A 24,445-nucleotide genomic window follows, 5' to 3' on the forward strand; every position below is an offset into this window, starting at 1 on the left:
GCACCCCTCATCATCCATCACTCCCTCATTGTCCTCAGTGGCACCGTGATTGCAGAGACTTGCCCCGTGCACTAGCAGCTGGAGGCCGGGGGATAGTGGAGGAGGGGGCAGTGGTTAGAAAGGGCGAGGAAGACACAGCAACTCTCTCTGCCCAAAGAGGGAGATGGCACGTGCCCCCAGGATGCAGGCATAGGTGTAAATGCAGACACAAAAGCCAAGTAGATGCAGTGGAGAGAATTCTGGGGGAGGAAAGTACTGAGAAACAGGCTTGGGCCCTTTCAGATGGAGAGCCAAGAAGGGGCTCCCAGAGGAGAATGTGGGGCAGGGTAGAGGAAGGGATCCTTGGGATGTGAAGACAGTCTGAGGGCTATGAGGGTAGATGGAGGGTGAAGAGCAGAGGGAGAACGAGGGGAGGAGCCGAGGTTCCTGCAAGAGATGAAAGGCTTTGTCACAGTTTGTAAAAGAAAGAAAAAGGAGTTGCAGCCGGGCGCAGTGGCTCATGCCTGTAATCCCAGCACTTTGGGAGGCTGAGACAGGCAGATCACAAGGTCAAGAGATCGAGACCATCCTGGCCAACATGGTGAAACCCCATCTCTACTAAAAATACAAAAATTGGCCGGGCGCAGTGGCTCACGCCTGTAATCCCAGCACTTTGGGAGGCCAAGGTGGGCGGATCATGAGGTCAGGAGATCGAGACCACCCTGGCTAACACGGTGAAACCCTGCCTGTACTAAAAAATTGCAAAAAATTAGCCGGGTGTGGTGGTGGGCGCCTGTAGTCCCAGCACTTTGGGAGGCCGAGGTGGGCGGATCACGAGGTCAGGAGATCGAGACTACCCTGGCTAACACGGTGAAACCCCGCCTGCACTAAAAAATTACAAACAATTAGCGGGGTATGGTGGTGGGCACCTGTAGTCCCAGCTACTCGGGAGGCGGAGGCAGGAGGATGGCGTGAGCCTGGGAGGCAGAGCTTGCGGTGAGCTGAGATCATGCCACTGCACTCCAGCATGGGCGACAGAGCGAGACACCGTCTCAAAAAAAGACTCTGAATAAAAAAAAAAATAATAATAAAAATAAATAAATAAATAAAAAGAGAGAGAAAGGAGTTGCAATGTGCCTTGAGGTGGGCAGAGGACCCTTGGGTTGGCCACAAAATGATCAGAGCCACTGCAGGCTCCAGAGCAGAGGACTGGTAGCTGGGTGCAGCAGTCATGGTAGCAATGCACAGGGTTTGGAATTAGGCAGGGAGAAGCCAGAAAGCTAGACAGAAGCAGGACCATCACCTGCCCACCCAGGGCTTTTGTTGCCTGAACACTCCAGAATCCAAGTTTCATGGCTGCAGGGGTGGGAGAGGCCTGGGTTGAAGGAATCTGCACAGTCACCTTTTCAGGGTCTTGAGCTGTTCAGGGTGGTTGCACTTTGTTGCTCAGATAACCTGAAGAGCTTGCTCTCCAGCCTGCCCTTCAGCGTCTGGCACAAAGTGAACCTCAGGGAAGAGGGGTGAGCTGTGCTAGGGAACCCAAGGCCTCTTTTGTCATTCTCCCACCACTTCCCTGCTTCCTCTGGCTTCTAGACCCAGGATGAGGAGTCCAAGAGGAGGCTTGAGGGCCTCCTGAAGGTTACCTCTTGACATCACAGCAGGACCGGATCACCTGAGGTCAGGAGTTCCAGACCAGCCTGGCCAACATGGCGAAATCCCGTCTCTACTAAAAATACAAAAATTAGCCGGGCGTGGTGGTGTAATCCCTGTACTTGGGAGCTGTAATCCCAGCTCCTTGGGAAGAAGCTGAGGCAGGGAGAATTGCTTGAACCCTGAAGGTGGAGGTTGGAGTGAGCCAAGATTGTGCCACTGCACTCCAGCCTGGGTGACAGAACAAGACTCCATCTCAAAAAAAAGAAAAAGAAAAAAAAATTATTACTCTTAGGGTTAGGCCTAGACAATGGCTTAAATTTTTTCTTTTTTTTAAGACAGGGTCTCATTCTGTTGCCCATGCTAGAGTACAGTGGCATAATCTCAACTCACTGCAACCTCTGCCTTCTGGGCTCAAGCGATCCTCCCATCTCAGCCCCTCAAGTAGCTGGGACTACAGGTGCCAGCCACCATGCCCGGCTAATATTTGTATTTTTTGTAGAGACGAGGTTTCACCATGTTGCCCAGGCTAGTCTCTAACTCCTGAGCTCGAGTGATTCACCCACCTCAGCCTCCCAAAGTACTGGGATTACAGGCATGAGCCATCCGCCTGGCCAGACAATGACTTAAATTTTGAGGCATTGCATTTCTTCTGACGTTGCATACCGATTCTAGGAATGAATTCTTTTGAGATAAACTCTGGTCAGGCATGGTGGCTCATGTTTGTAATCTTAGCACTTTGGAAAGCCAAGGCGGGAGGACTGCTTGAGGCCAGAAGTTTGATACCAGTCTGGGCAACATAATGAGAACTTGTCTCTACAAAACATGAAAAAAACATGGTGGCACATGCCTGTAGTCCCATTACTTGGGAGGCTGAGGCGGGAGGATCCCTTGAGCATGGGAGATCGAGGCTGCAGTGAGCCATGATTGTGTCACTGCACTCCAGCCTGGGTGACAGAACAAGACCCAGTCTCAAAACGAAACAGGCACAAAAATAAATGTTCAAGGTTGTGGGTTATAGTATAGTTTGTCACAAAGCTTGTTGCAAAATTGGAAAAAAACTAAGTATTTATCAGTAGAGGAAGACTGAATAAAGACTGAAAAAAAGGTTTAACCCTGCTATGGAATACTATGCAGCTTTACCATTTTTTTGAGACAGAGTCTCTGTCGCCCAGGCTGGTGTGCAATGGCACAGTCACAACTTACTGCAGCCCTGACCTTCTGGGCTCCAGCGATCCTCCCACCTGAGCCTCCCAAGTAGCAAATTTCACCTTTTTACACCTGACTTTTCTAGATCACTTGACTTTACTCCACAGTATTACTTTTTTTTTTTTTTTTTTTTTTTTTTTAAATACAGAGTCTCTCTCTGTTGCGCAGGCTGAAGTGCAATGGCGCAATCTCAGCTCACTGCAACCTCCACCTCCCTGGTTCAAGCGATTCTCCTGCCTCAACCTCGTGAGTAGTTGGAATTATAGGTGCCCACCACCACGCCCAGCTAATTTTTGTATTTTTAGTAAAGATGGGGTTTTGCTATGTTGGCTAGGCTGGCATAGTATTACTTTGGTAATTAAAAATAAGAATAAATTCTGGGACATCTAGCTATTTGTGGCAATGGCCCCAATACTCCTCATGTGGGAAGCGGATCCCCAGAGAGGCCTAGCTCTTTGATGCTAGAGTGAGAGACTCCTAGAGCCAGGAGATAGTAACACAGGGCTAGCAGCAGGGTTTTAACAGGTAGGGGCCTTAGGTTAGCTGAGAATGGTCAGAGGGGTGGGTTTTAAGGAAGAATACGGGTGTTGTTATGGCCAGGCCAGGCTTGACTAAGGAAAATGCCATGAAGAAGCTAGTTTCTTGTTTGTTTGAGACAGAGTCTCACTTGGTCACCCAGGCTAGAATGCAATCTCGGCTCACTGCAACCTCTGCCTCCCTGGCTCAAGTGATTCTTGTGCCTCAGCCTCCCAAGTAGCTGGGATTACAGGTGCATGCCACCACGTTTGGCTAACTTTTGTATTTTTAGTGGAGGCTGGGTTTCGCCATGTTGGCCAGGCTGGTCTTGAACTCCTGACCTCAAGTGATCTGCCCGCCTCAGCTTCTCAAAGTGCTGGGATTACAGTTGTGAGCCATTGGTGCCTGGCTGAAACTAGTTTCTTGAGCCTTCCCAACACTTCTCCCTCTTCTCCACCACCTCCCTTCCCTAGTCCTCCCCTCATCCCTGAACCCAGACCTACTCTCTGGGCACAGCCTGTGTCTCCCTCCTGCTGCATCTCCCACTTCCTGGGAGTAACTCTTGGCTGACTGCGCCTGGGAAGTGCTATGCTATTTGGGGGCAGGTGGAGCCTTCTTGACACAGCTGGGCACCTTGGTTGGGCTACATCATATGACTTGCCTGGGGAGCTGTTGGGTGATACCATAGACAGTATGAGGGATACTGGGATCCACATTTGGATGTTTAATGCAACCAAGAATAAGGCTAGGGTTAGGCTCCATGACTCCCTGTGGCTTACCAGACCTACCAAAGCCTCTCTCAATTGGGCCCCAACCCACTCTTCTGCAGGGCTGAGTTACCCAGTAGGCACAGTAGGTGCAGTGCCCAGGGCCCATAGAAATGTTTTAGCTTCTTTTAAAACCAGAGTAAATAAAGAAAATACAATCAACCTGGATTACATTCATCTTTATACCAACATAGTCATAACAATTTTTTTTTTGAATGGAGCAAGAGCCCCGTGAAGGCGAAAGTGCCTAGGGCCCCTGAAATTCACAATGTAACTCTGATCTTCCAGCTTCTACACCCATCACTCCCTCACCCCAATGTCCTCTGGGTTTCTCAGACCCACTGGGGCCACGTGTCCTCTGTGGCTTTGCTCCTGCCAGGCTGCTGCCTGTGACATCTCTGCTTATTGAGCCCTTCCCATCTGAGGACTCATCTTCCGAGGTCTTAGGTCAAACATTGCCATCTTTGTGAGGCCTTACCTGATTCCCTAAGTGGAGGGAATTGCTCCAACTCCTCCAGCACCTCTTGGAGCATCTCCAGGCTTGCCATGATTTGCTTACATTTAGCGTGTGAGTTCCACGGGGACAGGACCTCGTTTCATATCTCACGTCTCCACGTGCTTGACACAATACACAGGCTAGATTTAGGTCCAGAGAATGTTTAGGGACATGAGACAGTGGCTGTAACAGAACTTTTCAGATGTGTGTGGTTCTTCATAGCCCAAATCAACTAACTCGGCTAAGGAACAACACAGGTATGAGGAACACAACGTGGGTTTCCTTGACCAATGCCAGAAAACCTTTATTTCCACTGAGACCTCTCATCCAATTCTCTTCTTTCTGGGAACTTTTTCCCTTCCCTACTCCAGGTCGTATCCTGGCCACTCTCTCCTCTCCGTTTGGCTGGCCTACCCAAGAATATCTCCTCTATAGGGTCCAGAAGGCTCTCAGGGATGTGGGAGGCCTCCTGCAGGGTTGAGTTGCATGGGAACAAGAGACAACTGTGGTCCCATAGCACCCTCATTTGGTGAAATCCTGCTACTGACAGTCCAAAGAAGCCTTCCCAGATGAAATTCTAGTCTTCTGCACAGCCATGCTCTTCTTCCAGCAAAAGAGCCATGTGCAGTCGGGTCTGCTCCCCATGGGGCCTTGATGTAGACCCAGCAGTGGATCAGCCTTCCAGACACGCTCAACTCTGCACACTCTTCCTCCTGCCTCAGGCTTTCCAGGATCCTCCCGCGCCTTATCAGAGTCCTTACCCTCAGGGCTACTGATATCTTGTTGAGTGACCTTGGACAGATTCACTTATCTGGACTCAGTTTCATAATGTGAAAATGATAGGGTTGGGCTACATGATTTTCACGTTGTGCTTCCAGACCTTTAGAAGTTAGGGGCTGGAAGGCGTTGCCTGTCCCTCTCTTAATTTCACTCATGCTACTTTGTTTTTTTAATCTACCTTTTATATGGGGTTTAGAAAAAAGGGTTCTGGGACAAACTTGAGAATCACTGGCTCTAGGAGCTTTCTTTTAACACTAACATCCCAGGATTCCTAAGTGTGCTGTCTTCACAGTAGCTACCTGGCTCTGTTTTTCTTTTCTTTTCTTTTTTTTGGAGATGGAGTTTTGCTCTTGTTGCCTAGGCTGGAGTGCAGTGGCGCGATCTTGGCTCACTGCAACCTCTGCCTCCCGGATTCAAGCAATTCTCCTGCCTTAGCCTCCCGAGTAACTGGGATTACAGGTGTGCGCCACCATGCCCGGCTAATTTTTATATTTTTAGTAGAGATAGGGTTTCACCATGTTGGCCAGGCTGGTCTCTAATTCCTGACCTCAGGTTATCCACCTGGCTCGGCCTCCCAGAGTGTTGAGATTATAGGCATGAGCCACCGCGCCTGGCTCTGGCTCTGTTTTCCTATGCTCTGTGGAGGCCAGCCAGCTAGAAATGATCAGAATGGAGGAAGAGGGAACAAGAAGGCTGGTGGCAAGTGGTCTAGTGTTCTTGTGGTGCAGTGGAAGGAGCCCTGGCTCAGCATTGAAGAACAAACCTCAGTCTTGGCTCCAGCCATCTGCTAGCTATGGGACTACAGACAAGCCCCTTTACCTGTGTCTCAGTTTTTGTATCTGTAAAATGGGCACAGTGGTTTCTGTCCTGTCTTTCTCACAGGATTATTGTACAGATAAAGTAAGATAAAGGACACCTGTCAGGGAGATATCTGTAAATAGTTTACAGACTTTGGGTAATATTAGCAAGGGAGGATCTCTCAGACCTCTGATCCATCTGTTAGAATATACTTTTTTTTTTTGAGATGGAGTTTTGCTCTTGTTGCCCAGGCTGGGGTGAAATGGTGTGGTCTTGGCTCACAGCAACCTCTGCCTCCTGGGTTCAAGCGATTCTCCTGCCTCAGCCTCCCAAGTAGCTGGGACTGCAGGTGTGTGCCATCATGCCCAGCTAATTTTTGTACTTTTAGTAGAGATGGAGTTTCATCATGTAGTCCAGGCTGGTCTCAAACTTCTGACCTCAGGTGATCCACCTGCCTTGGCCTCCCAAAGTGCTAGGATTACAGGTGTGAGCCACTGTGCCCAGCCAAAAAATACCATTTCACTGGACTCTGCAGGTACTTTGGATGATCAAGGAATCAGGACATGGCTGTAGAAGTACTTTTCTTTTCTTCTTCTTTTTCTTCTTCTTCTTCTTTTTTTTTTTTTTTTTTGAGATAGAGTCTCACCTGTTGCCCAGGCTGGAGTGCAGTGACACAATCAAGGCTCACTGTAGCTTCAACCTCCGGGGCGCAAACAATCCTCCCACCCCAGCCTTCTGAGTAGCTGCAACTACAGGCGTAAGCCACCATGCCCAGCTATTTTTCTTTTTTGGTGAGGGGGCAGGGGCGGGCATAGAGATGGGATCCTCACTATGTTGCTCAGGCCGGTCTTGAACTCCTGGGCTCAAGCCATTTTCCCACCTCGTCTTCCCAAAGTGCTAGGATTTCAGGCATGAGCCACCGTGCCCAGCCTGAAGTACTTTTCTTGAGCTCAGCATTGCTGCCCTGAACCCTCCCCCAGCTACCTTCCCTACTTTGGAAGCCTCTGTTTCTAGAACAGGAAAACCCTAGGCTAAATACATGTCCTAATGGTTTCTTCCGTTGGTGTGAAGGAAAGAAAATGGGCCCAATGTTGTTGCAAGGAGTAGGAAGGTCCTGCCTTGCCACCCAGTGGGTTTAGAAATCCATCTTTACGGCCTCCCAAGAAGCTGGTGATCAGGTTCCCAGACATCAGCAATCCTGTTTCGTGAGGAGCTTGTGGAGGCTCTCTCCAGGGATAATCTGGGTCCTAGACAAAGAGCCACAACTGATGGGGGTCACTGGGATTACAGGGGGCCATGGCTGGCTTTTTGTCCTGGGATGTCAGGCAGGTACCAGATCCTGAGTTCCTGATGAGCTGATCCTAAAAGATGACAGAGCAAAGGGTCAATCTGGGCCACAAACCTCTAACAGTGCTACCGGGGACAATGCGATGGGGTACAATTGATAAAAGGCCAAGGGAACCCCACAAGGCACAAAGAAGACACTTCCCCATTCCTTTCCTGCCCTCTCATGAGACACATTCCTGAGTTCCCATCTCTGGCTGGTACCAAATCCCCATCCCCAGCTTCAGCCTGAGTGGATGAAATGGTGAAAGACAAGATCGTGGGCTGAGAGAAAAATGCTTTCAGGGCCTCCCCCGCCCCCAGATGGCTAGGCTCAGACCCAGGGCCACTGCTCCACCTCCAATTTTCTGCCTTGCATTATGTTTAGGCTGCTCCCTTCCCTGCAGCCTCCAGGTTAGGTTCCTCTTTCCTAAGCTGGAGTGAAGTAGGGAGGCTCACTCGGGGTGCTGGCTTGAGCTCAGCATGGTGGCGGTTACATGGCATATCCTGGAGCAGTGTGGTGTAATGGAAAGAGCCCATGCTTTCAAGTCAGACCCATCTGGGGCTGAATCCCAGGCCTGATATTTACTAGTGGTGGGTCTTGGGCCAGTCACAGACATGCTGGGCTTCCTCCGGCTCCAGCTCATCTGTAGAAACAGTGACTATTCCTGCTTGGAAAGAGCCTCTGAAAGATTAACTGGACCCAGGTATGTGAGTGCCTAGCTTTGAGCCTAGGACACAGAGGACAAGCAGGAACTACGAATGACTCTTCACCTTCTTCTAATTGGGTTCAGCCTAAAAATGCTTCAACCATGGCAGAGCTAGCCATGAACCATAACCTCTCACCCCATTTTTACATCAGTCATCACCAAATACCCTTTAAGCCCCAAGAACCCTGCCTGTTGCCACGCCCATACTCACCTACCTTCTACATTGCTCTACTCCACCCCATGGTGTTTCAGGAAGAAAATTAAGAAAATATAGATGGGCAGATGTGGCCTCAAGTTCTTTTTTTATTTTTTATTTTTTCCAAGATGGAGTCTCGCTCTGTCACCCAGGCTGGAGTGCAATGGCATGATCTCGGCTCACTGCAACCTCCGCCTCCTGGGTTCAGGCAATTCTCCTGCCTCAGCCTCCTGAGTAGATGGGATTACAGGCACCAGCCACCACGTCCAGCTAATTTTTGTATTATTAGTAGAGATGGGGTTTCACCATGTTGGCCAGGTGGTCTCGGACTCCTGACCTTGTGATCCACCCGCCTTGGCCTCTCAAAGTGCTGGGATTACAGGAGTGAGCCACCACACCCGGCCTCAAGTTCTTGATTCTGAGCTTTCTGGATACCAACTCACCTGGGTCAATTCCCATTCCTCGTCCTTGGGGACCTGGCTATTCTTGCCAGTAAAGTGGCAGCTCCCAAGGCCCAGGGCACCCTTGCTGACATGTAGACACAGCTGTTTTGCGATGTTGTGGCGAAGGTCCCTCTGAGTTGTGTATTCAAAGTACTGGAAATCAAGACAAGAGAAGCAGGGGGAGAGTTTGCCCCCAGCCTTCCAAAGCCACCTGCCCTGAGCTGTCAACCATGCATGGTCTCCTGGGGAGGAGAGTGAATGTGAGGCCATGCCAAGACTTTACTCATTTATGTGCTGCCTTCAGGATTGTTACTATATCAGGGTTATACTGGAATTATATGTATATAAAATTCTTTTTTATGACATGGGGTCTTTCTGTGTTGCCCAAGCTGGTCTCAAACTCCTGAGCTCAAGTGATCCTCCCACCTTGGCCTCCCAAAGTGCTGGGATTACAGGTGTGAGCCACTGTGCCCAACCGATATGTTTTCTTTCTCTCTCGCTTTTTTTTGAGGCAGGGTCTTGCTCTGTTGCTTAGGCTAAGAGTGTGGCGGCATGATCATAGCTCACTGCAACCTTGAATTCCTTTGTTCAAGTGATCCTCCCACATCAGCTTCCTGAGTAGCTGAGACTGCAGGGGTGTGGCACCATACCTGGCTAATTTTTAAAAAATTTTTTATAGAGACAGGGTGTCTTGCTATGTTGCCCAGACAGGTCTCAAACTCTTAGGCTCAAGTGATCCACCTGCCTCACCCTCCCAAAGTGCTGGGATTACAGATGTGAGCTATTGTGCCTAATCACATTTCCTTTAAATTAGATTAAAATTAAATTTAACTTAGCCTCATTTTAAGTAACATCAGTGAAATCATGTGATATGCTTGTTCTATTTTTGCTAATAAATTACTATTAAAATAAAAAATGTTCTTCAGTGTACCACCAGAAATCATCTTGCAGGCCAGTGGTACAGGAAACTGCTCTAGAATGACTGTCTTCACCTGTATATGCCAGCAGGCTTGTTCAGCGGCCCACACCACTCCTTTCCCCACTCCGGCTCTGTTTTTAGTGCCTCTCTCTTACTAGTGCTGGGCACCTAGTTTTGGGGTCACTGCAAGGTGGTAGGATCAACTGAGTGGTAGCTTCTGGGCAGAAGATGCATTGAAGATAGAAGTTGAGTGTAGGTGATGGGGTGTGCTCGAAAATTTTCCACCCTCACCCCTAAATATCCCCCAGCAGCTAGCCTTCTTCAGCAAGCCTCCTCTGATGAACAACCCTCCCTCCCATCCCCTTCTCACACCCAGCACCAATGCCTCGTTCTCTCTGGATGTCCCTTATTCAGACCTTGTGTGTGTTATGCCTTCTCCTCTGACTGGAAGCTTCCTGAGGGCAGGGATCATATCTCCTCCCTCCCAGTCCTCAGGAAAGGACTCTTTAGGGTACAGAAAGGGAGCTGGTGAGGAGAGGAAATGCTCCGGAGATGGGTGGGCTGCATACCTGGTTGCCGCCAAGGCCGTGGCAAGAGTACATGATGAGGGGCTTCCCCCCACGGTTGTTCTCACCCACATCCAGGCATTGGTTGGTGCCGAGGTTCTTGATCTGCAGAAGGGTGAGCAGAGAGGGGAAGCAGGATGACACAGTCAGGAGGTTCCTCCTGTGTGGTATGGGGCCCCACTGGAACAAATTCCAGTCAACTGCAACAAATTTGCATGGCTGGATTTCCCCTGTCATTTCTCTCCTCTGTGCATTAACCCACATGCCTGGAGCTAACAGCAAAGTGAGCTGCAGAGCCCCAGAGGCTGGAAAGGGCAGGACTGAACCCCTCTGTGGGGCAGGCAGGGAACCTCCCACGCAGGCAGGTTGGTTCTCAAGACTTACGGCACCATAGAAGGTGGGCGTCAGGTCAGGAACAAACATCTCTGGGTAGACGTTGTGCAGGTACCAGGAAAAGCTGTGACAGTGCAGTTGTTCCCTCAGCTGCAGTCGTTCCGAAATGTCACCGAAGGATTTCTGTCAACCAAGCCAGCCCCCTAAGGATCAGTTCCACCAGTTGTTTTTTTTTTTTTAAGAGGGAGTCTCACTCTGTCACCCAGGCTGGAGTGCAGTGGCACGATCTTGGCTCACTGCAACCTTCCCCTTCTGGGTTCAAGTGATTCACCTGCCTCAGCCTCCCGAGTAGCTGGGACTACAGTCACACGCCACCATGCCCGGTTAATTTTTTTATTTTTAGTAGAGATGGGGTTTCACCATGTTGGCCAGGCTGGTCTCAAACCCCTAACCTTAGGTGATCTGTCCGCCTCAGCCTCCCAAAGTGCTGGGATTACAGGCGTGAGCCACCACACCCAGCCAGTTCCACCAGTCTTTGACCTTTCTGTCTGGACTGAAGTAGTGCAGATAGTATAAAGCAACTGGGACTACTGTCTCTCATGTTCATTCCCACTCAGGACCTGTTGAAGCTACTGTCCCAGCCTCACATTCAATCCCAAACACCCCGCCTTAGCTTTGGAGTCCCCTGCTTATCGGTCCATCTCTTGTGACTCCCCAGACAATTATGTCCCACTCCCCAATGCCGAGGCTCTCAGAGTCATTCCTCCTGTAAGAGGCTCTTCCCCTAAATCTCTTTTCCCTCCCTTCCCCTCCGAAGGGATGCAGAGACTCTATGCGTAGGGACAACATTCTCTAGCTTTCAAAAACTATGTGCCCTGTGGCCTTCTCCTGGGCTCTAGCTCACAGGGCCCTGAGGGTGAAGGGAGGCACCAGATGGTAGAGATGAGGTGGGCCCCAGCCATTAGGCCCATGAACAGGGTCTGGGGGCCATACTTCTCTTCATCTAAACCTCTCTGAGGACCATTTCTTCTCACCTCTTGGGCCATCTTTGCTGCCTGCAGATTTCTCCTATAGAAAATCTTCTTGTAGCTGTCCATCCAGACCTCCGCCAGGCGTACTTGATTGCGAGCAATGACACTAGTACCCTTGGGGAAGGTGTGGGGGCTCTTGGTCCGGAACACATGGCCTACGACAGAGCAGGGGATGATCTCCAGCTGGCCCCCACACTGCCATACCTGATGTAAGAGGAGACAGGACGAGGCCTTCAGCGGGCTAGGTGGGACAGTGTCCCCACAAGCAGCTCTATTCTATTCCCAGGGCACCAGATCCCAGGTCCAAGAACTTGGGCAAATGCTGCTGTCTCTCCCTGGAAAAAAGGAGACTGACCAGGCTTCTTCCTAGGCCATGACTACACAATCTCAGGCTTTCTGATGTTGGTTCACTCTGACTTAAGCACAGAGAGACTGCAGGGTCCTGTGTTTACCAGGGCCCACTTTAGGGAAAAGCCTGCTGGTTAATTTTTGTTCCCTATGCCTGTATACCTACTCTGAGCTCTGATCACTTGGCTTTTTGACCTGGAAATGTGAGTTTATCAGCTCGCTCAGGTGATAAAAACCAGAGCATCAGTGTGTTAATTAATAGCAAGGATAGTTGGCTGCTAGGTGGCCAGTGGTAGTCACCTGGGCCCTTAGCACACTGGCTGCCTAGGAGGGTCAACAGAGGTCAGAGGCTCACGGAGGAGCCTAGTATTGGGCTGCTGGGAGTTGGGGTGACTGGCAGGTGACCCTTTTCTATGCTGGTGGGCTGGCTGAAGACATCCCTTCCACTGGTTTCTCTCTTGGGTTTTAGATGGGAAGGTATGTTGTTATTCAGTTTAGTGTGGGAGCAACAGAAATACATCATCATTTATAGTAACAGCAGGCATCCATTATGTGCTTAATACTCATCAGGCACCATGAGAGGTGACTTCATAAATGAACTCATCTACTTACTAATTAGTTTTCCATGGCATGGAGATTTGTGTAGGTTTCATGGAGAGGCAATTCTTTCTTCCTGACCTAATCCTGATTTGCCTAATTCCTGGAATCTCTCAGGGTTCTGGGGTCCACCAGAGTTAGGGCCACCATCTTCTCTAACTGTTATGAAGGGCTTATTGAGCATAGGGAGGGAAACTTCAAAGGTTACCAGGGCATATGTCCTTTGAACTGGGAAGGGGAGCCTGATTTTTCCAGAAAAAGGATGATGACTGGTTACTGATCTGTTTTTTTTTTTTTTCTAGCCCTAGTTGTGAACATACTAACCTGTTTCTATCTTCACCCTAACCCTTTCCCACAGACATCGCAAAAGAGTCCCCAGTCTCCAGATGTCCAGTCCTCATTACCCCTATTATTCGTTCCCTCTGAGAAGCTGTGCCTAGTAGTTTATTTTGAGCTGTCCAAGCTGATTGCCCAAGCCCTACTGCCATGGACACGGGGAGCAGAAAAGAGGCAGAGCCACATTGGGAAGTAGCTACCCTTTCCAGTTCAGTTCCAGATGGGATGTCCCTGATGCCACCACTGCCTGAGAAATATTTCTCAAGCTGTCCCCTGGGATGTTGTGGTTCCCCCCGAAGCCCTCTTCACTCTCACCCGGAAGGACATTTCCACGTTCTCCCCTCCCCAGATCTCCATCTGATTATCATAGGTACCGATGTGCTCAAAGTAGGACTTGGAGATGGAGAAGAGGCCACCAGCAAACGTCGGGGATCTGGAGAGACAGAGGGAGAAGCATGTGCATCTTCTGGGAGAGGAGGAGCGGAGCCTGGCGGGGAAAGCTGTTTGTGGACTCCCCTCCTAACCCACCTCCCCCTCCTATCCTCTTTCTCAGGACGTGCAGCCCCTCGTCCACTAACTCACTCATCATTTAGCTTTTACTATGTCCTCTTCCCCTTCTAGGACCAGGTCAAGGAAATATGTAATTATCCTCTAAAAGGCACTCATTGATTCGTTCAACCTAGGATGCACGTAACACTGGCCACCAGGGCCCGTGCTACATGATGGACACACAGAACAGAGAAAGATCCCATTCCCCCAGAGTTCAATCTAGTCACAGAGGTTAAAGCTATCATTAGTTAGTTTTTGGCAGCAAAGTGCCTGGAGCCTAGGAGATACTCAACTTTCAGAAGCTGTGTGAAATTGTTTTTGAACATAGGCAGGATTCAAACCATGAACGAATGAATGAATGAATGAATGAATATTATCAGCTGGGCTGACTCCATTCTGTTTCAGGGGCTCTGCCCTTCAGGGACTATTAAGCCATAGTTTTAGTAGGTGCCTATCCCTGGTGATTTATACTGCATGAGAAACTGTAGATTTAGGGAGAAGTTGCCAGTTGCTTTTAACAGAGAAAGCTGATAAGCGGTGCTCTGGGAAACAGTGGAAAGTCAGGTGAGATCAAGCTCAATTTGGGCTATAGGGAACATTTAGAAGGTTATAAAAAGATTCTGGCTTTTAGACACAGGCAGGGAGGTGTGGACTCAAGATGAGATAAATTGACAAAAACATCTAATTCCTAGAGTTTAGATAGCAGGTTGCTTCTAAGAGGGACTGGGCTAAGCGTTAGGGTATCCAAGCGGACCCGGGGAAGTATACGCAAGATGGAATGGGGGGTGGGGGCCGGGGAGACAGGGCAGGAGCACAATCATCAGCTGTTGGCTTCTGTGTCTGGGCCAGCCTGGCATGGGTAGGGCTTTGCTGCCCTCAGTGGGTGGCTTCATGTGGTACAACCAAGCAGAAAGATACGGAAACCCCTGTAACCCCAGAACCTATCCAGGTGCCTTACACACAGCTGGGGCTCAATCACTGTTCATTCCGCTGATCCATCGAGGTGACTACCCAGGAACGCGACCCTGGTGTTACCCTGTGGTTGCTCTTGTCTCTCCGAAGTTGGCTCCTGCAGCCACTTTCTGGAAGGAATTTCAGTTGGGAAACCCTCATGCTCAGGCTGGCTTCCTATCACTTTGGAAGAGGCTTCGGCCTCTCCCAGGGTTCTTAAACCAGCCCAAGTAGCACCCTGAGAAGCTCAGAGAGTGCTGGAGCTGCAGAACAGCACCTGGAAGCCAACCTGCTTCCTCCCCCACAGGCCCTGAGTCTTGTCTTTGAGAGGCCTCCCAGACTGAGAAGTCACTGATGGATTAGTTATGAGGACAAACCCTGCATGGGAAGCTTCACTGTAAATTCACGACCACAGGCAACCTCTAGTAAACACCCTGTATGTCCTGGCCTACCCCTAGGATCCTCTGACTCTCCTCTTAGGCTGTGGTTGGTTTGAGATGGGAGGCCAGGAGGGGACCATCAGGTGGGGGTGGGGGCACTACGTGAAGAGCCTCGGCAAGCCATGCATGCTACCAGGGCATGTGGGCCAAGGAGCATATTCATTCCTCAAACACTGGAGCTTTGTCTTCCAGTTGTATGGCCCTTGGACATTGAAGCCTGCGACGTCAGTGATGGGTGGGGGCCAGGTACCCTCTTTCTGACTGTGCCGCTGCGTGCCTGGTCACTGGCGTGGGGGTGGGGATCTGTTGCTGTGCACACCAAACAAAAGGCAGCTATGAAACAAACATTGGGTCAGTGAGAAGTTCAAATTTCTTTTCTCTCTTTTGCCTTTTTCTTTCCTTCTCTCCTAGTGGAGACCGAGCAGCTGGCTGTTCAGGATCTGTGGGATTTCTCCCTGTGGCATTCACCTGAGTTCCTTTCTACTGGGACTCTGAGCAGGTTTTTGTTTTTTTTTTTTTCCTTTTCTTTTTCTTTTTTAAGAGATGGGTCTTGCTATGCTGCCCAGGATGTTCTTAAACTCCTGGGCTCAAGCAATCCACCTAATCCACTTCAGCCTCTCATCTAGCTGGGATTACAGGTATGGGCCACTGTGCCTGGCATGGACAGCAGTTTTTAGGGTTCTGGGCACATGGAGAGGAAGAAGCACTAATCCTTTCCTCCTTTCAAACCTTCCCTCTTATCTCTGGCTACTGTATCTCCAACCTCTGCTTCCCTCTGTCCCGGATGTATGTTCAGTTGACCCTTAAGTATCCTGGCCAGTCTAAGATAACAATGACACAAATAATCCCAAACCACTGGCTACACTAAAAGTCACTCCTCAACTCGGTTTGTCTGAGACAACTGTTAAAATAAACTTACAGTCTCCAATAACACCAACAGGCAGTCTGGAGAGGGGAGGACAGGGTGGGTGTAAGAGGGGAAGGTGAGCCCAGTGGGCATTAAACAGTGGGTTGACTTCCAACTGTCTACCCTGCAGCTCAGAGGCTGGCACATAAAAGCCTGTGGGCAAAATCTGGCTGCCTGTTTTTAGAAGCCTCTGGGGCAAAAAAATTGGTTATACATTTTTTAATGTTTGTAAAAAAAATAAAAAATTAAGAAGAATATGCAGCAAACTATATGTGGCTGGCAAAGCCGAAAATATTTATCATCTGGCCCTTCACCAAAGAAGTTCAGGGCAACTGCTACAGACTTCATGCTGCAGAAAATATGTCTATTTTCTTTCATTATATTCTGAGTCTTTTCAAAGACAGTCTCCTGGGGGCACACAACACTCCCTCTTATGACAGTGACTATTCCATAATGGCCTCCATCACATCTCTTGCCCCATCTGCAAGCATGGGCCATGTCCTTTTATGTGTAGGGAGGAATAAACTAAAGAATGTAAAGCCCTTAGTTCAGTGCCTGGCACATGGTAAGTGGTGAATAAGAGCAAACTGTCATGGTGTGAGGCAGTGCAGTGCCACAGTTAGGGCCAGACAGGCCAGGAAGGGTGTCCTTGCTCCACTGTTGCTAGCTGCATGATCTTAGGTCAGTGTTGATCACTATGAGCCTTAGTATTCTCTCTATAAAGCTAATCATTGTACCTGCTTCATAGGGAGTGAGGATTAAACATAATATGGCGAGTGCTTGATAGAGCACCTTACAAACGTTGATGTGAGATGGCACAGGTTCCTGGAACTGGGTAGGGCTGGGGCCAGGTTGGGGGCTCACCAGGCTGCGGTCCTTACTTGATGGGGTAGGTCTCATCCTTGCGCCTCTGCTTCTCATGTGGAGGAAGTGTTTCCCAGCCGAAGGTCAGGCTCCAGTCAAAGTTGCCTCGGCTGTGGACTCTGCCCCTCTGGACGGGCTTGGCAAACTCAAAAGTATTAAGGTCGATGGTGACGATGTCTGGGCTCACCACCACTGTCTTGTCCTCAGCGATTCGAGCCAGGAGGGGCTCCAGCCAGCCGTGGAAGCACTCACCTGCAGGCCCCAACCAGGAGGCAGCAATCAGGGTCCTGCCCACAGCTGAGCCCAAGCTGCATCCTGGGGAGAACACCCAGGAAGATAAGAGACCTTTCACCTACTCCCGGGTTACAGGCAGAGGAGGACAGCAAGCCTCACCGCTGCAAGGAGCACACAGAATTTCCTAAAACCCTCCTACCACCCCTCTACCCCCAAAGGCGGAGGCAGCTTTGGCAGGGAGAACGGAGGTCTCTGGGGAGTAACATGGTCAACTCAGATGACCCAAAAGCACAGGGAGGCCCTGGATGGTATCTTCAGGGGTTCCAGCTGATCCATTGGCTCAGCCCTCCCGGCCCACGTGTGGATTTCAGAAGAGGGTGTTCCCCCTCCCAGGGGCATCTGCATGTCAAGCTTCAGCCCCAATTGTAGAAGAATAATCTCTTTCATTTGTCTGGCTCTTTGAGATTTTCACTGAGCTTCTGCATGTATTACTTCATTCGGCCCTCAGAGTAATAGTTCTGTTCAGTAAGGTTAGTATCCTCACTCCTATTTTACAAATGAGGAAACTGAGACTGTTAGTGGCAGGGACAGAATGCAAACCAAGAATTCTGACTCCAAGTCTAGAGCTTCCCCTATATATCAACACTCCTAGGGAAAAGATTTCACCCCCCACAACAGTGGGGAGGTGTTTTGGTCTTGGGCAAGAAGGAGGCCTTCCTGGCTCCATGTTGCCCTAGAAGAAAGCCCCAAACAAGCCAGTTCTAAGTCATAACAGGACGCCTCTCTGAGGGCCCAAGCTCAGAACAAGGTGCAGATGGGGAGTACAGGGGTGGATGAGTGTCTGGGGCCCCAGATCACACTTCCAGTGATTTTGGGGTCACCAGTTGTTTTAGGGCTTTGTTCTCTTGATGAAACATCCTTGGGATTGGGGTGAGAAAGGGGTAGAGGTAGCTGGAGTGGGTCCCAAGCCTCCTTTGCTCCCGGAACAGAGAACAGGAAGGGGCCTTGGTGAGGCTGCGGCCCTGGCTCATTCTAACAGGGAGGGAGCCTCCAGGTTACGCCCAGGCTGGTGCCCTCGTACTCACAGTGGGCATCCAGGAACGTGAGCACCTCCGCTTGTGCCACGCTGGCCCCCAGCAGCCGGGCAGTGATCAGCCCCTTCCGCTCCTCCTGCCGCACCACCTTCACCACCTGCAGCTGCTTCACGTACTGCTCCAGCTTCTCCTTTAGGTGTTCTGGAAGGGATAGTGTCATTGTGGCCAGTCCACCACTTTGTCATATACCCAGTGCCCTGTGGGCACCAACCTAGGGGCTCTCAGGCCTCTAGCAGGCCTGAATTTTAAACCCCCAACACCCGCTGCACTGAACCATCCCACAGAAGCCGGAGCCAGGGAAGGAGGTTAACAGGGAAGATGGAGAGAGGAAGAAAGAAGCCCTGCCTGCCTGTCTGTGATCAAACCTGCCTCACCAGGGCACTGGCTCTGTGGTGCTAGATCCTATGCCTGTTCACCTGGGCACCCTCTCTAATGTCAGGGACAGCACCTCAGAGTTGTGTTTCTGTGGTCACACATCAAGTACAAACTTTGTTGTTGTTGTTGTTGTTGTTGAGACGGAGTCTCACTCTGTCACCCAGGCTGGAGTGCAATGGTGCGATCTTGGCTTAATGCAACCTCCACCTCCTGGGCTCAAGTAATTCTCCTGCCTCAGCCTCCTGAGTAGCTAGGACCACAGGTGCGTGCAACCACGTCTGGCTAATTTTTATATTTTTAGTAGAGACAGCGTTTCACCATGTTGGCCAGGCTGGTCTTGTACTCCTGGCCTCAAGTGATTCACCTACCTCGGCCTCCCAAAGTTCTGGGATTACAGGCATGAGCCACCATGCCTGGCCCAAGTACAGACTTCTGACAGAGGCTCTCAGATGCCTCCCTCAGTCTCTCCACCCTTTCAGCCACCATCTGCCAGAGCTGCGATTCCACAGCTCCATTGCACAGTTGTTTTCCAGTGTCCAGGATTCCCTGCCTTCCAGGCTCTTCACAGTAACGTCGATGGGTGGGCATACACAAATGGTGACTCCTTGCTTGCTGGATCAGCAGCGGGACATCTGACTCTAATCCCCTTTGTAACCTCCTCTGCAGATAGAATTCTTTAAGGTGAAAACATGCCCAGCAACTTTTTAATTACATTAAGAAAATACTTGCCCCAAGCACCTACCATGGACCAGGCACAGTGGCGAGCCCAGCCGGCTTGACCATTTGTCCTAAGGAACCACCACCCAGAAGCAAGGTCGACCAGGAAACAGGCGATTCCAGGGCAGGTGATCCGTGATCTAACAGAGGTAGTGCTGGGGTGTGGGTCCCAAAGAAGGGTCAAATCTCCTGGATTTGAGGAGCAGGGAAAACTTTTTGAAGGGAAGATGTCTCTACTGAGACCTCCAACTCCTTTCAAAGAAGAGTTTATTTCACGGCCCCGTAATTTAGTCTGAAATCCTTAGAGCATTAATAATAGCTCTATTCTGACTGGGCACGGTGGCTCACTCCTGTAATCCCAGCACTTGGGAGGCCAAGGCAGATGGATCACTTGCACCAAGGAATTTGAGACCAGCCTGGCCAACATGGCGAGACCCTGCCGCTATTAAAAATACAAAATTAGGCTGGGTGCACTGGTTCATGGCTGTTATCCCAGCACTTCAGGAGGCCGAGGCAGGTGGATCACCTGAGGTCAGAAGTTCAAGACCAGCATGACCAATATGGAGGAACCCCATCTCTACTGAAAATACAAAATTAGCTGGGCGTGGTGGCACATGCCTGTAATCCCAGCTACTTGGGAGGCTGAGGCAGATGAATCATTTGAACCTGGGAGGCGGAGGTTGCAGTGAGCCGAGATCGCACCATTGTACTCTAGCCAGGGCAACAAGAGCGAAACTCCGTCTCAAAAAAACAAAAACAAAAACAAACAAAAATTAGCTGGGTGTGGTGGCAAACACCTGTAAACCCAGCTACTTGGGAGGCTGAGGCAAGAGAACTGCTTGAACCCAGGAGGCGGAGGTTGCAGTGAGCTGAGATCATGCCACTGTACTCCAGCCTGAGTGACAGAGCAAGACTTGTCTCAAAACAAAAAACAAATCAGGCCGGGCGCGGTGGCTCAAGCCTGTAATCCCAGCACTTTGGGAGGCCGAGACGGGCGGATCACGAGGTTAGGAGATCGAGACCATCCCAACATGGGCTAACATGGTGAAACCCCGTCTCCACTAAAAAATACAAAAAACTAGCAGGGCGAGGTGGCGGGCGCCTGTAGTCCCAGTTACTCGGGAGCCTGAGGCAGGAGAATGGCGTGAACCCGGGAGGCGGAGCTTGCAGTGAGCTGAGATCCGGCCACTGCACTCCAGCCTGGGCGACAGAGCGAGACTCCGTCTCAAAAAAAAAAAAAAAAACAAAAAAAACAAACCAAGAATAGCTCTATTCTGAAGCAGTGCATCTCAAACATACTGAATTCCAAACCTTACTATGTTTTACTAACTGCCATTTTGGTTTATCTCTGCCACGGTTCTGTTCTGTGCAGAATGGAGAGCCTGCAGTTTCAGATGTAGGGGACAGATGTGACAATTCTGAGTGTGTCCTTTTCCTTTTGGACTGTGGGCTCAGCCCAGAGCGTGGGCCTTGCTCTGAATGCAGCATTCTACAAACGGCAGGTCCTGAAATTAAGCAGTTGAGGGGGTTGCATGGAATTGATCTCCCACAAATGCATGCACACATGCACACGATAACCCAGCACTGAGCTGGAGTGTGTGCCTGTGCAGGTGAGGTCGGTGTCTTCATGGTGACTTCCTTATTTAATCTTCTCTGTGATAGTTAACAACTCTGTGAAACAGGGAGTATTGTCCCCAGTGTTTATAGATGGGAAAAGTAAGACTCAAAGTGACTAGCCCAGGGTGGAAGAAGCACAAAGGGCAGCAGCAGGATCCCAGCCAGTCTGCATATGAGGACTCCTCACCTTCTCCCTCCAGGGGAAGTGAGGCCACGGACTTTTTTTTTTTTTTTTTTTTTTTATCCTGAAGCAGATTAAGATGAGAAGGCCAAGGACTTAATGTACCCGAGTTTCATGGTGGTCTCTGCTTCCTCTCCCAGTCGTCCAAGGCCTTGCCATTTCCGTGTGTGTGAGATCCCAGGAGGGAAAGGGAAAGAAAGAAGGGAGAGAAAGGGGTTTGTTGAAGTTGTTCTTTGGTCACTGCCCTGGAGAGTGGCACCTAGGAGAAGGGAAGTCTCTATAATTTGGAATTTCAGCTTTTTCCTTCTTTTTTTTCATGTTTCTTTTTTTTTCTTTCTTTCTTTCTTCTTTTTTTGGAGACAGAGTCTTACTCTGTTGTCCAGGCTGGAGTGCAGTGGCACAATCTCGACTCACTGCAACATCCACCTCCTGGGTTCAAGCAATTATCCTACCTCAGCCTCCCAAGTAGCTGAGATTATAGGCACCTGCCACCATGCCCCGCTAATTTTTCGTATTTTTTGTGGAGACGGGGTTTCACCGTGTTGGCCAGGCTGGTCTTGAACTCCTGACCTCAAGTGATCTGCCCACCTCGGCCTTCCAAAGTGTTGGAATTACAGGTGTGAGCCACCATGCCCTGCTCGCTTTTTCCTTCTTCAATCCTACTGGATAGACAGGTGATTCCGACATGGAGCTCATTTATGAATGGATTCTTCAGGCAGTCATCTGAGGAGGGGGCTGTATCTTACTTACTCTAGGAATGAGGCTTCTTATCTCTGGGAGCCAGGACCTCAGGAATCAAAATCAGCCGCATGCAGCAGCCTCAGCCCAGCACTCACTCCACAAACGTCTGCCAATGTGCTGCCAGGTGCCAGACGCTGTTCTGGGCAGGGAGGGGCCTGGTCTGGGTCCTGCCCTCTGAGACTCATAGTGCACCTGCAGCCTCAGGTACTGGCCCTGACAGGAAGGAGGGAGGAAGCCCAGGCTCCTCAGCATGGCTGCTGTTTCCCCGAGAGCTCGCCCAGTTCTGCGCACAGGAAGTTCACGGTAGTGGAGATAACCCAGGGACAAAACATCATAGGAAGTGGGTTTTGTGGTGAGAGACAGTGAAGCACTGAGCTGTGAACCTCAGGGGGGCCCCGAGCACTACAAAGCCCTTCTCCCATGCCTTCCTTCCAGTCTGGCGAGGCCAGACCCAGGGATTCTCAGCCCGAGAGGCTCCCAGTCTCTGGCCTCAAGCCCTTCTAGGGAGACAACTCCCCTCAGCAATGCCCCTCATGATACTCCTCCACCTGTCCCACCCCCAGGCCTACTGGATGGACCCAGAACTGAGAAGACCGGAGCTGAGCATGGCTGCACCGGTGAGCCCAGCCACACTCTCATGTCCCCGTGGTGACAGCCTTCCAACTTAGGTTCAACACTCCAGCACCTCAACCAGCTTCAATCCTCAAAACTCAAGTCCACAAGACCCCTGGGACCCCAACACAGACACTGCACTCAGTTCCATGATCTGAAATATCATCTATATGCAGATGACTCCTGGGGCTTCCTTCCTGACCTTGCCATCTTCAATTGGATGTGGAACAAAATGGAAAATTCAACATATGCCCAAAACGGGCTCTGGATTTCCCCCGCAAATCTGCCCCCGCCAGTCTCCCTCATGTCAGTACACGGTGCCAGCATCCCTCCAGCTGCTCTAACCTGGGAGTCATGCTAGATTCCCCCCTGCTCTCCCCTTCCACAATCGGCACATCTGCAGGTACTGCCAGCTCTCTCTCTCATCCCCACAGTCACTCCAGCAATCATGTCTGAACTGCTCTCCTCTTCTATACCAGTCTCCTCAATCTATTCTTGACACGGCAGCTACTGTGAGAAGCAGAATTCTCTCTAAAAATCATCAATCAGATCATGTCACTACAGCGGCTTCAAATTGTACTTAAATCCATGGTGTTTCCTTATGGAAAGGTATGATGGTTCCTTAAAAAAAACTAAAGATAGAATTACCATATGATCCAGCAGTTCCACTGTTGGACATATACCCTGAAGAACTGAAAGCAGGGGCTTGGATATTTGCATACCAGTGTCACAGCAGCATTAGTCACATAGCCAAAGGCGGAAACAGCCTCAGTGTCCATCAGCGAATGAATGGACAAACAAAATGTGGTGTATACATACAACAGAATATTATTCAGCCTTAAAAAGTAAATTCTGGGCCAGGCTTGGTGGCTCATGCCTGTAATCTCAGCACTTTGGGAGGCCAAGGTGGGTGGATCACCTGAGGTTGGGAGCTGGAGACCAGCCTGGCCAACATGGAGAAACCCCGTCTCTACTAAAAATTCAAAATGAGCCGGCACACGCCTGTAATCCCAGCTACTTGGGAGACTGAGGCAGGAGAATTGCTTGAACCCAGGAGGTGGAGGTTGCGGTGAGCTGAGATTGCGCCATTGCACTCCAGCCTGGGCAACAAGAGTGAAACTCCATCTCAAAAAAATAAAAAATAAAGTAAATTCTGACAGATGTTACAACATGGATGAATCTTGAAGGCATTATGCTAAGTAAAATAAGCCAGTCACAAAAGGACAAATACTGTATGATTCCACTTACGATAATCAAATCCATAGAGACAGAAAGTAGAATGGTGGTTGCCAGGGGTTGCTGGGAGGGCAGTGTGGAGAATTCATGTTTAATAGGTACAGAGTTTCAGTTTGGGATGACAAAAAGCAAGTTCTGAGCTGGGTGTCGTGACTCACGCTTGTAATCCTAGCACTTTGGGAGGCTGGGAGTTCAAGACATGCCTGGTCAACATGGTGAGACCCCATCTCATTAAAAAAGGAAAAAAAAAGTTCTGGGGATGGGTAGTGGTGATGGTTGCACAATAACGTGAATGCATTTAAAATCAATAAACTGGACTTAAAACAGTGAACATGATACATTTTATGTCGTGTACCTTTTACTACATACACACATGAAAAATCCAAACACTGCCCGTGACTTAGAGTTCTCACAATTTGGTCCCGCTAGCCTTTTAAAAAATTATTATTATTATTATTTGAGATGGAGTTTTGCTCTTGTTGCTCAGGCTGGAGCACAATGGTGTGACCTGAGCTCACTGCAACCTCCACCTCCTGGGTTCAAGCAATTCTCCTTCCACAGCCTTCTGAGTAGCTGGGATTACAGGTGCCCATCACCATGCCTGGCTGATTTTTGTATTTTTAGTAGAGAGGGGGTTTCCTCATGTTGGCCAGGCTGGTCTCAAACTCCTGACATCAAGTGATTTGCCTGCCTCAGCCTCTCAAAGTGCTGGAATTACAGGCGTGAGCCATGGGCCCGGCTCCTTACATCCACTCCACCAGCACTCTTTCTGCTCCCTGGCTTACTTTGTTTAAGCCACACTGCCTTCTTTTTGCCTCATTAACAAGTCAAGCCTCAGGCCTCTGTGTTGGCTGCTCCCTGTACTAAGAGTAGCCTTTCCTGGCAAAAAGAGCTCCCTAATTACTCACTCACTAGCCCGTTGCCCTGCAT

At 50.0% G+C, this 24,445-nt stretch overlaps 1 protein-coding gene across 5 annotated transcripts in view; it reads right to left on the reverse strand.

Moving 5' to 3' along the window:
- Positions 1-4,285: 4,285 nt before the first annotated feature.
- Positions 4,286-24,445, reverse strand: part of GALNT6 (polypeptide N-acetylgalactosaminyltransferase 6) — a 41,319-nt gene continuing 21,159 nt past the window's right edge. For all 5 annotated transcript variants that reach the window (XM_009180758.4, XM_017945879.3, XM_017945878.3 and 2 more), the window contains 8 exons: positions 18,028-18,177; positions 16,726-16,960; positions 13,313-13,430; positions 11,720-11,920; positions 10,737-10,868; positions 10,356-10,457; positions 8,868-9,020; positions 4,286-7,556 (listed from right to left, as the gene is read on the reverse strand). In XM_009180758.4, coding sequence (XP_009179022.1) covers positions 7,443-7,556; positions 8,868-9,020; positions 10,356-10,457; positions 10,737-10,868; positions 11,720-11,920; positions 13,313-13,430; positions 16,726-16,960; positions 18,028-18,177 — 1,205 coding nt within the window. In that variant the 3' untranslated portion in view covers positions 4,286-7,442. The remainder of the gene's footprint in view (positions 7,557-8,867; positions 9,021-10,355; positions 10,458-10,736; positions 10,869-11,719; positions 11,921-13,312; positions 13,431-16,725; positions 16,961-18,027; positions 18,178-24,445) is intronic.

The sequence above is a fragment of the Papio anubis genome, chromosome 9 (assembly GCF_008728515.1).
Source record: "Papio anubis isolate 15944 chromosome 9, Panubis1.0, whole genome shotgun sequence".
NCBI lineage: Eukaryota > Metazoa > Chordata > Mammalia > Primates > Cercopithecidae > Papio > Papio anubis.